This window comes from Oncorhynchus clarkii, chromosome 12, assembly GCF_045791955.1.
Source record: "Oncorhynchus clarkii lewisi isolate Uvic-CL-2024 chromosome 12, UVic_Ocla_1.0, whole genome shotgun sequence".
Classification (NCBI taxonomy): Eukaryota; Metazoa; Chordata; class Actinopteri; order Salmoniformes; family Salmonidae; genus Oncorhynchus; species Oncorhynchus clarkii.
This window is the reverse complement of record NC_092158.1, coordinates 72,153,500-72,168,089: the sequence shown is the minus strand read 5'-3', so window position 1 is coordinate 72,168,089 and position 14,590 is coordinate 72,153,500. Positions and strand designations below refer to the sequence as shown.

General features: G+C 44.7%; 1 protein-coding gene across 1 annotated transcript; it reads right to left on the bottom strand.

The window, feature by feature from the left end:
* Nucleotides 1-7,420: 7,420 nt before the first annotated feature.
* On the bottom strand, nt 7,421-14,579 carry LOC139422210 (protein Wnt-9b-like). The gene is made up of 4 exons (XM_071173377.1): nt 14,454-14,579; nt 13,159-13,412; nt 12,068-12,333; nt 7,421-9,540 (listed from the first exon to the last, which is right to left on the bottom strand). Exons 1-4 carry the CDS (start codon nt 14,537-14,539, stop codon nt 9,079-9,081), a joined length of 1,068 nt encoding a protein of 355 aa, XP_071029478.1. The 5' UTR covers nt 14,540-14,579; the 3' UTR covers nt 7,421-9,078.
* Between the last annotated feature and the right edge of the window lie 11 nt (nt 14,580-14,590).

Sequence of the window (14,590 nt, the reverse complement as noted above, 5' to 3'; positions counted from 1 at the left end):
CAGACCTGCTGTTTCCAACTCTCTAGAGACAGCAGGAGCGGTAGAGATACTCTGAAAAGCCAACTGACATTTACTCCTGAGGTGCTGACCTGTTGCACCCTCGACAACCACTGTGATTATTATTATTTGACCCTGCTGGTCATGTATGAACATTTGAACATCTTGGCCATGTTCTGTAATAATCTCCACCTGGCAAAGCCTGAAGAGGACTGGCCACCCCTCATAGCCTGGTTCCTCTCTAGGTTTCTTCCTAGGTTCTGGCCTTTCTAGGGAGTTTTTCCTAGCCACTGTGCTTCTACACCTGTATTGCTTGCTGTTTGGGGTTTTAGGCTGGGTTTCTGTACAGCACTTTGTGACATCAGCTGATGTAACAAGGGCTTAATAAATACATTTGATTGATTGATATTCTCATCTTTTTACATGTCATATACAGTGCCTTGCGAAAGTATTCGGCCCCCTTGAACTTTGCGACCTTTTGCCACATTTCAGGCTTCAAACATAAAGATATAAAACTGTATTTTTTTGTGAAGAATCAACAACAAGTGGGACACAATCATGAAGCAGAACGACATTTATTGGATATTTCAAACTTTTTTTATCTGAATCACAGACAGTGTTCTTTCTGTTCCCACAAAAAACATCCTCTCCCCACAATCCAATCAGGGCTCATCTGTTGACGGATGTACTGGAAAGACGCATGTAACTGGCAAGACTTAATGAGAAGACGTCTCCTGGCAAAGTTTTGTCAGCTCACCCTGGCTTTGTCTAATTATCCCTTTTTCCACAGATTGGTGTCGGAATACACCTGTCTGTCCATCCTGGATTCCCTCCTCTGCCCGCGGACACAGACAGACCAACAATAATAATATCAAACTTTCCACGGACAGATGAGATTGGGAGAAGTCACAAATGGCGGCACCCAGGATGAATGAGGATGAGGTAAAGTGTCAGATGGTTTGTTAAGCTGCCCATCAAATTCTCTCTCCTTTTCAATGAGTGTGTGAAACAGACGTGGTTTGATTTCTCAGAATTATGCTGCTACTGAGTGGTGTCCCGCCCCCCCCCCCTTGAGATGTTAACAATGGATCCTTAGTGATCCAGAAGAGAGAATCATCCTGGGGCTATCCCTGGCACCCCTACAAAACCACACCTCACATCAGCCCTCTCTCTCTCTCCCACGCTCCATCAGCCTACGACTGGGGATGCATGAGGGTATGAGCAGAGCAGCCAAACAAGTGCAGGTGTTCCATTGACAGATACTATATGTTCAGGGGAATTGGCTCTTATTGTCTCTATAATGTGTTATTGTTTACCCCACATAGCACAACCGACCTAGAGAGAGATGGTTTGCTGAGCCTGTTGGTTGATGGTTGACACTTGTCTCTCCAGGCTACTTGCTTCTCAACAGAGGCCTGTTTTAACCCACCCCCACATGTCAAAAAACATGATTCATGTTCAAGCCACTTCTTGCTCTTGCTGCTCACCATTTTCGGTTGTCATAACACCTCCCCAGGGCAGTGGTGGGATATGTTAGGATTTAACATGTAGCTCAGACAAGTAGAGAAGGAGAGGAAGGGCCCCTACGAGCCCTTTGGCAGATTATGTGAGGTGTATTTGCCTCCCTTCTGAGGTCGTAGGGTCCTCACTGTTTGTCCTCTATCTTTCAGCCCTGGAGAAAGGAGGAGCTGAGTTTACCGGTCCCCCCCCCCCCCCCACACACACCTGAGCACCACAGGCAGATACTGACACCTAGACTCCAGGTGTGGAGCATGCTCGCTTCACTCTGATTGACCAAGTCATCATCATGTGTCCATTTCAACCCCGCTCCTGCTAAACTCCCCTATTCTGTTACATTCAGGTACATCAGTCACTGGACCCACCTATAGGGAAAGAGACAAAGAAGAACTGTGTAGGTAGGGTTGAATTAGGGTTTGTTGTTGAGGTTATCAGGATAGGTCTAGTGTGAAGATGGATGGTGGAGATGTTTAGCCCTGTGTGTGTGGCATCTTTTCTGAACCACCAGTAAGACACCCTATTTTCTGATGCCAGCGCTGGATCCCTGGGGCCGTCAAAAGCAGTTTCCTGGAACTAGAGAGGATTTTGAGCCGGATCAGTCTCCCTCTCCTGGCTAGACACCATGGCAGCAGCACTGTTGTTAGGTGGAGGAACTCACCCGTCCCACTGAATGAGTCCCCTATGCCTTTGTTTTAAACATAAAGGGAAAATGATATGTTATTAAATCACTTATATTTAATGCACTGAACGATCCTTCTCAGGCAAAATAATACATTATAACTCTACAATCATAGCCCCGGAGAGACAAAATGAAGAGCCCAATTATGACGAGCTAAATTGCTTCAGGGCAACAATGTTTGGATACCAGTCATTTTTTGGAAGGCAACTGATCTTCTCATTCTCCTGAGGGAAATGATCCGTTTGTCTTTGAAGCCGTGATGAGAGGTTGAATGAAAGCAGATGAGTACCTGTCAAAAAAGAGAGGGAGAATTCATAAGGTCTCTGTGTCTATGGGGACCAAGGAGAGGGGTTCGACCTGCATTTGTTTCTGCTCTTTGGCTGTAATGGAGCACAGCAGTGTGTAGAGGTGAGAGGGGTGAGAGGGGCGCGCCCACCCAGAGATAGGTGGTGAAATGACTGCCCTGAAGATACTGGTGAGTCTCTCATTCTCACTCTCCCCTTCTCTCTCCTTCTCTCGCCCCCCTCTACCTGCTGCCTTTCTGGCCTGAGAGAGCACAGGGAGCGTGGATCATGCAGCTGTCAGCCTCACACACACACACACACACAGCCCTGTGGCCATACCACCTAGGAGTGGTGACACCTAGACCCCGGAGCATGTGCTGTCTCAGTGAGGATGAGAGATCATGTCCACCCCCATGACTGGATGACATGATGTCTCGCTGCACTCTGCTCTCTTCACCGGGCTCCTCACCGGGCTCCTCACCGGGCTTCCCCTGCCTTCCAGTAGCATTACAGAGAGTGACAGCTTCCTATCCACAGTCATGCACAAGGGTTTAATCACACTCTCATCATCAAGTCATATGTGTCAATGAGTCTTAAAATGTGGTTTTGAGGAAGTCAAAAGAAAAGATAGATGATAGATTGATGAATACTTTAATTGTGATACTGAAATGAATGAATTGAGGAATTGGTTTCGAACTAACACTTATGTGTCCACATATTTGATTATTATCCAATAATTTAGAGGTTTGATTTTACAGATATAGGATCTTAATTTGATCACTCTTTTGTTGCTAAGAATTTTCCCACACAGCAGGAAATGCACATTTATAGTTTATTCAAGGTTAAAAAAGTTTTCTAAAGTTTGTATTTTCCACTTTAAAATGTCAGACTTGATTTGCCCTAATGAAAAATGTATCAACCCTTACAAAAAATGTCCATTAATTAAAATCCACATAATAATTCACATGTCCTGTTGCTGCAGGATTATTTTCCTGCTGTAGCAAACTGGTTCATATAAAGATCCTACATCTGTACAAAAGTTAATCTTTCAACAACAACAAAAAATCTTAGTTTTACAATCAAATAGAATTTCAGGTGATACCACATGAATGTAAATATCCCATACAGTATGAATAAACTTATGAGTTCATAGCAGCACCAGATGTAATGTGTTGAGAACACAGAGCTCTGGACCTTATCTCTATTTTCCTGTTCTGGACTTTGTTGATCTGGGAAAACTTTGTTTGTGCTTGTAATGGAGGTCAGGCCTACACTGTTGCGTGTGTGTGTGTCAAATTTGATTTGTCACATGCATCGAATACAACAGGTGTAGACTTAACTGTGAAATGCTTTCTTACAACGATGCAAAGTTGAAAAATGGTAACACAAGAAGAATGAAATACACAAGAATGGAGATATATACGGGGAGTACCAGTACCAGATCAATGTGCAGAGGTATTTGAGGTAGATATGTACATGAAGGCAGGGTAAAGTGACTAGGCATCCAGATATCAGATTATATATTATAATAAGAGTAAAATAGAGAACAGAGTAGCAGCAGCATATGATTAGTGTAAAAGTGTGTGTGGTTATGTCGGTATGCGCGTGTGTGTGTATGTAGTGTATGTGAATGTGTATGGGTTTTGTGTGAGAGTCAGTGTAGTGTGTGTGTGTGTGTTGTGCTTCTTTGTATTTGTGTGTGCACATCATGGAGCTGAGAGAAAGTGGGAGACAGGGAGAGTCAGATAGGAGACCACAATAAGCCCCCTTATACGTCCCTATCACCTTAGCTGCAGAGCAAACAGCTGTGTTGGTGCTTCAGGTGTTCCTCCACTGCAGCCATGGGGCTCATGGGAACAGCCTCCCCCACCAGTTTCCCAGCCCTCAGCAGCCCTCAGACATGAAGGAAGGGATTGCCAAGAGCTTACAAATGTAGGATCTTAATTTGAGCAAGTTTGCTCCAGCAGGAAAATAATCCTGCAGCAACAGGAAATCTGGATTAGAATTAATGGACATTTTTTGTAGGGGTTGATGCATTTTTTGTTCGGGCAAATCAAGTCTGACATTTTTTAAGTGGAAATTACAAACTTTCAAAGCCTTTTTAAACCTTGAATGCACTACACATTTGCATTTCCTGCTGTGAAGGAAAATTCTCAGCAACAAAACGTTGAGGAGGGGGTTGGGGGGCGAACACCGGCTGAGGGGATGGCTGGCATCTTCGGTGTGTGAAATGAATTCACTAAAGCAGTTGTCACCTGTCCTGCATCATATCTACTGTCTCTTTAAGTTTCTCTCCTCTGTGTACTTGTCTCTGAGGCCTTGGCTCGGTCTCCGATGCACCACATGGTCTCTCTCGGGGTGCTACTTCAACCCTGCACGGGAAGCTGCACTGTCTGAGACATGACCGTGTCAGAAAACAGTGTCAGAAAACTCAGAGTTATACAAAACACAGCATAGTAGGACTTTCATGAGTTCTACCTGTAGAACCTTCAGTAGAGCTCACTTTTGCCTCAAAGGTCATCAGTAAAATGCCCATGTCTCCTCTGCTGACACCCATGCTACAGCACAAGTTACCTTAACACCTATTTATATCCAGAATCATCAACAGACTCCCAGTCAACCACCAGTAATAACTCCCCATCCAGCCACCTATACTTCAGTGGTAGGCCCCTCCATAGAGGTACGCACTCAGCCCTGTCATGGCTCTAGGCATTGTATGTTCTTGTTGTGGGTTGAGCAATTGCATTAGTCATTTCACATTCCAAATTCCTACCCCATGCCGTATTCCCCAACCCTCTCTCTCTCTCTCTCTCTCCCTCTCTCCTTCACCCAATCCATTGCTCTGTTCATCCCTTCATCACTTCCATTTTGCCAGGGCTGGGGAGGGTGTGGCCTGGTTTGGTGGTTTGGGAATACATACTGATGCTATCCTGCAGTACCCTCTCCTTAGAGAAGGAAATGTGACAGAGACTAGACTTTTGACTCGAGGGTTCAAATTACAGGAGGGGACCTTGCTATATGAATGTATGTATCCTGGAGCAAGGTACCTAGCTACCTAACCCGCTACACTCCAGTTAACATCTGTTGTGCTTGTACAAATAAGTAATATATAAACCTGAAAGTTATGTATGTTGCTATGGATAAGGGCATTCGCTAAGCAACGCAAATGTATCATACAAATGCATGCATCAAAATGTCCAGGCCCCAGAGCACAATTCATCTTCATCCATCAGAGCATGACACATTTCCACAGCCCAGCCCAGCATAGTCACCGCCCACTGAACCCGTCCAACAGAGACACAGGGCGGATAGTGTTACTGCCACCGTCACCCTACATTGTGTATGTCATTCACGCCTCTGTTGTGTTTCAGGATGACAGTGAAGAGTTTGAGCACATCCAGCCTTCCTGGCCACCCTCACACACCCGCACATGAACACTGGGACTATAAACACACACGCACACCACTCTCATTATGCTAACCACAGGTGCACACACACACATATGCAAAAACAATTATCTTCCCTCACCTTTCAGTCTGCACATAGAAATAAAATCACACACACATGTATGTTACCCCCCCCCCCCCCCATCTGAAGCTCCCCAGACTCCCAACTCTGAGCTGCCTCAGTCCTGTCCTTGGGGGCTTGTGCGTGAGAAGATGGCAGTGGACTCAGTAGCCCCCTCCACTCAGGGCATTGGGGGAAATGAAGGCTTTAGGAGTTCATTATAAAACAACAACAGCAGCAGCAGGAGATCAGCCTCCTGGGCTCCAAACGATCCCCCCTGTCTCATCCTTCCATCGACTTCTCTCTCTTTGTTTTTCTCCATATCTCTCTTTCGCCCCTCGTCCGGCTCGCAAGTCAACGACACATCCTTCCGTCTTGTCCTTGCGTTCCTGTCCTTTCTCTCCCACTCCCTCTCCCTCTTCACCCCCCTCTTATTTTATGTAATAAAGGTAAATATTGATAAACAGTCATTAGGTGGGGTCCTATATGAGCCAGCAGTCTGCTTGTGTCAACCTGTGACCTGTTGGATGTTTTAATAGAGCAGAGCTCATTATGTTGGAGCAGAGAAGGCTCATGTCTAATCAGTGTGATCAGAGATAAACATCAAAAGCTCCAGGACACAACACACTGTAAATGTAGCAATATCTCAAACAATAAGCCTCTGTGTGATTTGGTTCACAGTGGAGAGCCTTCTCTTACAGGTAAGAATATTTCATTTCTAATCATCAGTGCACCTTTTGCCCTTTGAGGGGCGCACTGTATATTGAGGTCAAAGGGAGAAAAAAACATTCTGTAGACAACATTCTTCTGCATCATCATCTTTGACATCATCATCATTATTGTTGTCATCATGGCTGGCCTGTTGTGCCAGAGGCAGAACACCTGTATGTGTGCGTGCTGCTCTCCTCCCCCTGCATGTGTTGGGCAGTTGGTGGTTGAGAGTGATGCACGGAGACCACAGTCCTTTCAGATGAAAAGGAGGGCAGGGCAGCACAATCAGGAAGTGGTTTTGCTGGAGAGAGACTGCTCGTGTGTGGAGCTCAAGGCAGGTGTATGGCCGTGGCTTTTGTGACTGTGATTGTGTGTGTGTGTGTGTGTGTGTGTGTGTGTGTGTGTGTGTGTGTGTGTGTGTGTGTGTGTGTGTGTGTGTGTGTGTGTGTGTGTGTGTGTGTGTGTGTGTGTGTGTGTGTGTGTGTGTGTGAGACATACAGAGATAGGGAAAGGGAGACAGAAATTGATCAGGATGAAAGAAGGAGAAGTTACTGCCACAAAGCTCCCATTCTTTCATTTTAAGACGAGAAAGTAAAATATAGAAACAGGTAACAAGCTTGATCATTACTTATAGTAACTATTAATGGAGACAAAGACATGTTTTACAAATGTATATGTTGATTTATTTTAATTGCTTTTAAATAAGAATATACAGTATGTCACAATGTAAATAATATTGTTACAGTATACAGCTATGACCAAGTTTAAAGGAATTGTACATTGATCTAAAAGTTTGACTTTAGTTTCATGACAGACACAAGGAAGTATTTGCAAGGCAAATATATCATTATGATAATTGCCCAAAGACCCGATGAGGTAGAGATATATACGATTCCATTGTCTAATATGCTTTGAGCCTGATATGAGTTATATCCATGTACATAACTCTATATCTCTGCATAAACAAGAAAATAAACACTGGCACAGGCAACTGAAACGATTGTAAAATATTGGAAACATAAATGGGTGCCTAAAAGCCCTAGGGGCAGATATGGACCTTCAACCCTAACCCACGGACAGACACAGAGGTCTGGCATGGAGAGCTGGAGGAATGGCGGAGTCAAATACGGCTATTTTCTCTGATTGGTAATTGAGAAAACAAGCAGCATGATTGGGCCATTTCAAAGACATTAGAGAACAAAGATGTGCCTGAATTAGACTGTATAGAAAACTGTTTGATTTGGTCAGGGGAACACACTTGAAAGTACAGCACAGTGCGTGCAGACATGCCCACTTATAAATAAAAAATAGAGCAAAGTTCTTTACAGTGTGAGCAAGAGAAGAACTTTGCATAGCCGTTTTTATGTACAGTGTTTGGAGTTTCCCTTAGTTTGAGTGCAATTTCCTTTGAATTTTTTCTTTACTGTATTAACAATGTCAAACATGTAGTATTATCATAGACATTCTCACAAGAGACAACAGGTCTACTTTACCACACAATAACCCTATGACTGCATTTAGTCATAAATTACATACTAACTAGCTATGATTATAGGCAACCGGCACTAACATTCCATGTTCAGACATCCAGTGATTCAATGGGACTTTTTAAGGTGTGTGGTGGATATCAGTATTAACCCAGATACATTTCTCACCTTAAAGCAAAGGAGTAAAGTACTATACATAACATGGCCAACATAAGTGCTTCATTTTTCTATTGAATGAACCCTTAGACTGCTCTCACAGCAAATAAAGAGACCAGCAAACAGCAAATGAGACAGCCAGGCAGACGGAGACAGAAGTCAAGAGGCTTTAGATTCCTTTTTGGCATTTTCTGGCGCTTTGGAAATGCTCTAAATCTTGATATAAGCACTACAGCATAGTAGCAGTTAGACAAACTGACTAAGGAACAGACCGACAAGAGGACAGGACCAATGGAACTGTCAGCGCTCCCACGGAGATGATGTTGCCAAATAATGATGGTGACCTACTGTTCATTCCAGTACCTTGTGAAGAGCCAATTCCCTGCCCATAACTGTCCAGCAAGGCAACCCTCTCTCTCTCTCACTTAAGGTCTGTGATGTCAGTGCATTCAGTAAGAGCAAAGCAGAAAGTGGTCTTGATACTGCCTCATCTGAGGAGACAGCGCATGTTCGATTCCAACAAGTGGCAAACTACCAACAACATTATGACCTTGTTCCATTCCCATGCTTCCCAAAACAGTTATCAGTTCAGAACAGGCAGGTAAGGGTATGTTTAAAAGTCAAACCCTTCAATTTATCAAGAGTAATGTCTGAGTGGTTCTAGCCCTGCCATTTTGAATGTTCTCTCAGTGTGTTGCCGTTTTCCTCTCCCCATCTTTTTCTCTCTCTCTCCCCCTTTTCAGGTATTTTTGCAGGTGTACACTTCCTCCTCCCTGACACAGGTCTGGCACTCTACATGGCAGCACCAGCGCACCTGACAGTGGCAGGAGAGGGTGGTGAGGTGCATGGCCGTGTTGTAGCCGCGCCCGCAGCAAAGGCTCTGGCAGCTGGTGTCCTTGGCACAGGAGCGTCCGGCCGTGCCGGGAGAGTAGCGTGACGGCCTGCAGAAGCTGGGGGAGTCCTCCAGGAACACCAGGTCAGTGGACCGGTGGCTCTGGCCGTGGCGACGCGCCCCCGCCAGCTCCGTCTCCCCGGTGGCCTCGTTGGTAACACTCAGCACACGCACGGCCGTGTCGTAGCGGAACTTGAGCAGCCGCCCGGTGTCGTGGAACGGGGACAGCTGCTTCCAGCAGGTCCGCACGGCACAGGAACCGGAGACGCCGTGACACTTACAGGTAGTCTTCAGGCCACTCTTCACTGCCTGAAAAGGAAGGAGGGGGAAAGGAGGGTGATGAGGAGGGAGGGGAAGAGAGTGAGATCTGTCTGTGACTTATTTTCCACCATAATTTGCAAATAAATTCATTGAAAATCCTACAATGTGATTTTCTGGATTTTTTTCCCTAATTTTGTCTGTCATAGTTGAAGTGTACCTATGATGAAAATTACAGGCCTCTCATCTTTTTAAGTGGGAGAACTTGCACAATTGGTGGCTGACTAAATACTTTTTTGCCCCACTGTACTACCCACCACTGTGACCTGTATGCTCTCGTTGGCTGGCCCTCACTACCTATTCGTCCCCAAACCCACTGGCTCCAGGTCATCTAGAAGTCTTTGCTAGGTAAAGCACCGCCTTATCTCAGCTCACTGGTCACCATAACAACACCCACCCGTAGCACGTGCTCCAGCAGGTATATTTCACTGGTCATCCCCAAAGCCAACACTTCCTTTGGCCGCCTTTCCTTCCAGTTCTCTGCTGCCAATGACTGGAACGAATTGCAAAAATCACTGAAGCTGGAATCTTATATCTCCCTCTCTAACTTTAAGCATCAGCTGTCAGAGCAGCTTACCGATCACTGTACCTGTACACAGCCCATCTGTAAATAGCACACCCAACTACCTCATCCCCATATTGTTACTTATCCTCTTGCTCTTTTGCACCCCAGTATCTCTACTTGCACATCATCATCTGCACATCTATCACTCCAGTGTTAATGCTAAATTGTTATTATTTCGCCTCTATGGCCTATTTATTGCCTTTACCTCCCTACTCTTCCACATTTGCACACAATCTGCATAGATTTTTCTATTGTTTTATTGACTGTTTGTTTGTTTGTGTAACTCTGTGTTGTTGTTTTTGTCGCACTGCTTTGCTTTATCTTGGCCCGGTCGCAGTTGTAAATGAGAACTTGTTTTCAACTGGCCTACCTGGTTAAATAAAGTTTTTTTTTTTAATAAATAAATAAATCTGGACAGTTTCCTGCAGGGTGGGTTGGTGGGGCGGGGGTCAGATGGTAATGGGGCTAGTCATCCTTCAGTATGAACGGTTGAGATGATGGATTAGGGAGACTGTTCGGCATGCAGTATTTCATTCACCTGACGTCTCGCATTTAGACAGCGCCTGCGGATTCGTTTTTTCAATGTGTTGAAACTAGCTCTTTCTCACTGCTTCTCTCCTCTCTTTCTCCTATGAAGCCTGGGGCATTAGAGACAGGCATCACAGACAGACAGCAGAATCTTTCCACCTTGTTCTTTGTGTGTGTGTGTGTGTGCGTGTGCGTGTGCGTGTGTGTGTGTGCACGGAAAACGATCATAAGAGTTTAAAAAGCTTAAACAGTTAGAGAGTTTGGGTTAGAAGGCCAAAGGATGGTGTCCTGCCTTCGTTCAAAAGTTCACTGAGCTGGGTGGTGGTGGGGAGGGGGTACCAGCACTGAGGCACTCAGCCAGAGAGACTCTAACTGGGTGGGGGCCAGAGACAGGTCATGCGGCATGGGGGTCATCCTTACGGGGAGGGGGAGACCCAGGGGCTACTTCAGGGTTGAAGAGTTCTGCCGAGTTCCGCCCTACACAGGTATGAACCCCTCAGGGGCATCTCAGAACATTACTGAGGGATGAGGGTTAGAGGGGGGGTGTTGTGAAAAAACAACCACCTCCGGGTCTCTACTGAGCCGGATAGGTGGAAGGTGAGGAAAACACCACACTCAATAAAGATAAGATAAGATAGACTACTTCAGTTCATCCTGTTGTTTTTATCTCTCCCTCGCTCTCTCTCCCTCTTGTCTCTGAAGGGCCTGCTGCCTCAGTTTGAAAGGTAAAGGGGAAGAGCCTTGGGGCTGGCTGTTTCTAAGCTACACACAGAAATACACACATAGTCTTACCGTATGAACATTGTGGATTTATGGAGAAGAGCACAGTTCAGCGCCATACAGTAAGTGGAAAAAATGCGTGCTCGTATATTAAAAGAGGCAACAGTTATAATTGTTCTCTCTGACGGGAAACCTTTAATTTTCTGTGGGCCCGCACAGCAAGCTTTATCATGCCTGCCTTGGAACACCTGGCTACAGGGATCTGACAGCAGTCTGTCTCCTCTCCTATCCCTGTTACTTGCTGCCTCCCTCAGCCTCGACCAGCCCAGGCCAGTAGCTATCTATCCACCAGGGCTACAAGAAGGGAAACACTATGCAGGGGGAGTGGGCTACTGGCACTGGATGAGATATATGGGCAAGGAGTCAGGGCTAGATCTGGTAAAGTCACACAGTCCCTGCTGCCTCTGTTGTAAGAGTTCATTGTATGGTAAGCAGTGTTGGGGTTGTCTTCTGCTGGTAGGTCTAAAATTGAGCTGTTATTGGCTGATATGTTTATGATGCTTGGGAGGAAACTACTCACTACTGGCATAGGCTTACACCTTTCTCTTTTGAAAAAATAACTTATGCCACAATAGTGTCACTCACAAATGCTTAATGGGCTTCTTGTTGTTTTGCTTGAGTATATGCACGTCAACACTCACTCACCCGGATTCCAACGTTAATGTTGTGGGAGTCGATCTGCGCCCTCAGGTCTTTGCTGACCCTCTTCTGGCCCAAGAACTTCTTGAGAAATTTGGTGCTGTATTTCAAGTTGTCACCGCAGACCCCCCACTGCCATGCCTCGCGATGCTGTATTCCTGGGGAGTCATCGCACGTGCACCTCTCCATTCGGCCTGAGCTGCAAGCTTTTGCTAGTGCGTGGGACAATGCCGCTGAAGACACCGCAAGAAGAAAGGCCGTCTCCTTGAAGCCTGGAATAGACAAATTACATCAACAATTAATAATAGTCTACAATAAAAAAAAATGTAAATGTTGTTTACTCCACGTAAATTGGCTAGGCCCAGACATGCAAAGTCTAGACCATCATCCAAGCTCACGAGATACATATTTTGGTTACATTCTACTCCCATGTTTCTACTCCAGTGTTCCATTTAAAGAGTTGTGTCATGAATCGTCTGCTGACTGTTCCCGGTGGTTTGGTTTCGCACTTATTTGCTTAGCCCAGAGACATTGCTATGATGTATTTTAATCCAATTAATTCTTATTTTGACTAGGAAGGATTTTTCCCCCCCAGATGAAAGTGAGTAATCACGCCGCCCTTTTCCTCTGGTAACTGGGCGGATTTCCGAGATATAAATAACCACTGGGCCCTCGTAGGCCCCGCCGCACCGGGCTTTTTGGCTCTTCAGCCCTTAATTAACTCCATGCTGACCTGTTCATGGCTCTTCGTGCTGATAGCATAAGCATGCTCTAAAATGATTTTATAAGGGGTGGAGTTTTTTGTTGTTGTAGGCTATAGACTAGAGTTTAGCCTGGCTCATTATTTTGAGATCCCTCACCTACCCCCACAACAGTCAATTTATCAATGTAATATACTTACATTTTCAATCGATTGCATTGTTGCACTTGAGAAACCCTTTGCATCATGAAGTAGTAATTTGAACCTTACGATATTCACAACACAACATCAGTCTAGGCTAATAGGCCTACATGTCTCTCCAGATGGAAATATTTCCCTCATATCTCTCTGTGTGTAAATACATGGAACTCTGTGAATTGATGACATATTATTGCACCTCTTTTCAGAAGACTCCCGCGGCCGTCCAAGCTACAGTTCCAGCGCTCGTTCCGGAATTGATAGCGGCACTCCAAGAGGCTGAGGCGCACTGATTCACGCAGCGTCTCCGCCAAACCCGGCTCGCGGCGACACAGTCGTTTCTGCCTACGGGCCAGTGTCATCTGCTCGCATTGTTTTAGGTGAGCTTTTCCCGTTGGGGGTTCATTGGAGAACGGGGCAGGCAAAAAGACCAAGGGCTCTCGGCCTGTCAGCCTTTCAAAGGAGACAAATGTATACATTCAGTGCAGTATAGTTATCACTGACGTTACCAAATTCAAAAGGAAAATGTCATATAAATAATCTTATCAAGAAAATATAAACCTATAATACCTATAAATAATGGTCCTGGGAATAAAGAAAACATGTTGTTCCAGAGTCATTTCTATAACATGTGTCCATAACAATTACATTTTGTTTATAGAGCCATAGCCTATAAATAGAAACAATATGTATCGTTTTTGCTGACTACAAGCTTTTAACAACACACTATACATAGGTATACGCGCAATTAAGTATAAACGTAGTAAGTCATATCAAAATGTCTAAATTTGCTTCCAAAGTAAAATTACGCACATATCGGCCTATATTTGACTTCGTCTGTCCTACCCACATGTGCCTAATAAAACCAAATAATAATGCTAAAAAGGGAAACTGAGTGTAGGATTCTAATTTTAAAATAAAATATTAAAACAAATCTGTTTATGCATGAAATTAGCTCCCTCATACAAATTTCGACTATTGCCAAAAAGTGAGAGAATTGAGGTAGTGCCAAACTCGAGAGGTCAAGAGACCGTGAGAAACCATTCACACTCTCAGCAAGTCATAGATCATACAAAGGATATCTTAAATATTCAAATATTCTGCTCTGAGACGTATTTGGCAAATTAATAATTATCAATAATATTATTAAAATTTGTAGAGGTGTCATAAGGATGTAGGCCTATTTGAAAAATTGTCACACAGCCTTGGAAACTAGCCTACTTTGTTTACTTTTAGATAGCAGAAAAATGCAATCATAAGTAATCTCTGTGGACTTGAACATCCAAACAAGTCAACATTTACAGTCCTACATTATGGTATCGTGCGTAATTGCGCACGATAGTCATGGAACGCTGGGCTTCCATCATATTGGCAGGCAATGTACGTCGCATCACATGCATTATTTCCTACAGACATCGATCTGCTGTATATGTTAGAAGTAAGGAAAAGACAATACATCTTCAGAGACAAAACAGTAAAAGAGTTGTGGCTGACCCAAAATATGCTGCAGTGTGCGAGAGGAGGATGCAGAGCTCAATGAGTCGCAGTAGGCAGGCAGTCCTTGGGAGCCTAGAGCACATGATGACGGGTCGACGCTGCTCTTCATCTCGCTGATTCTGCACTGGGAAAGT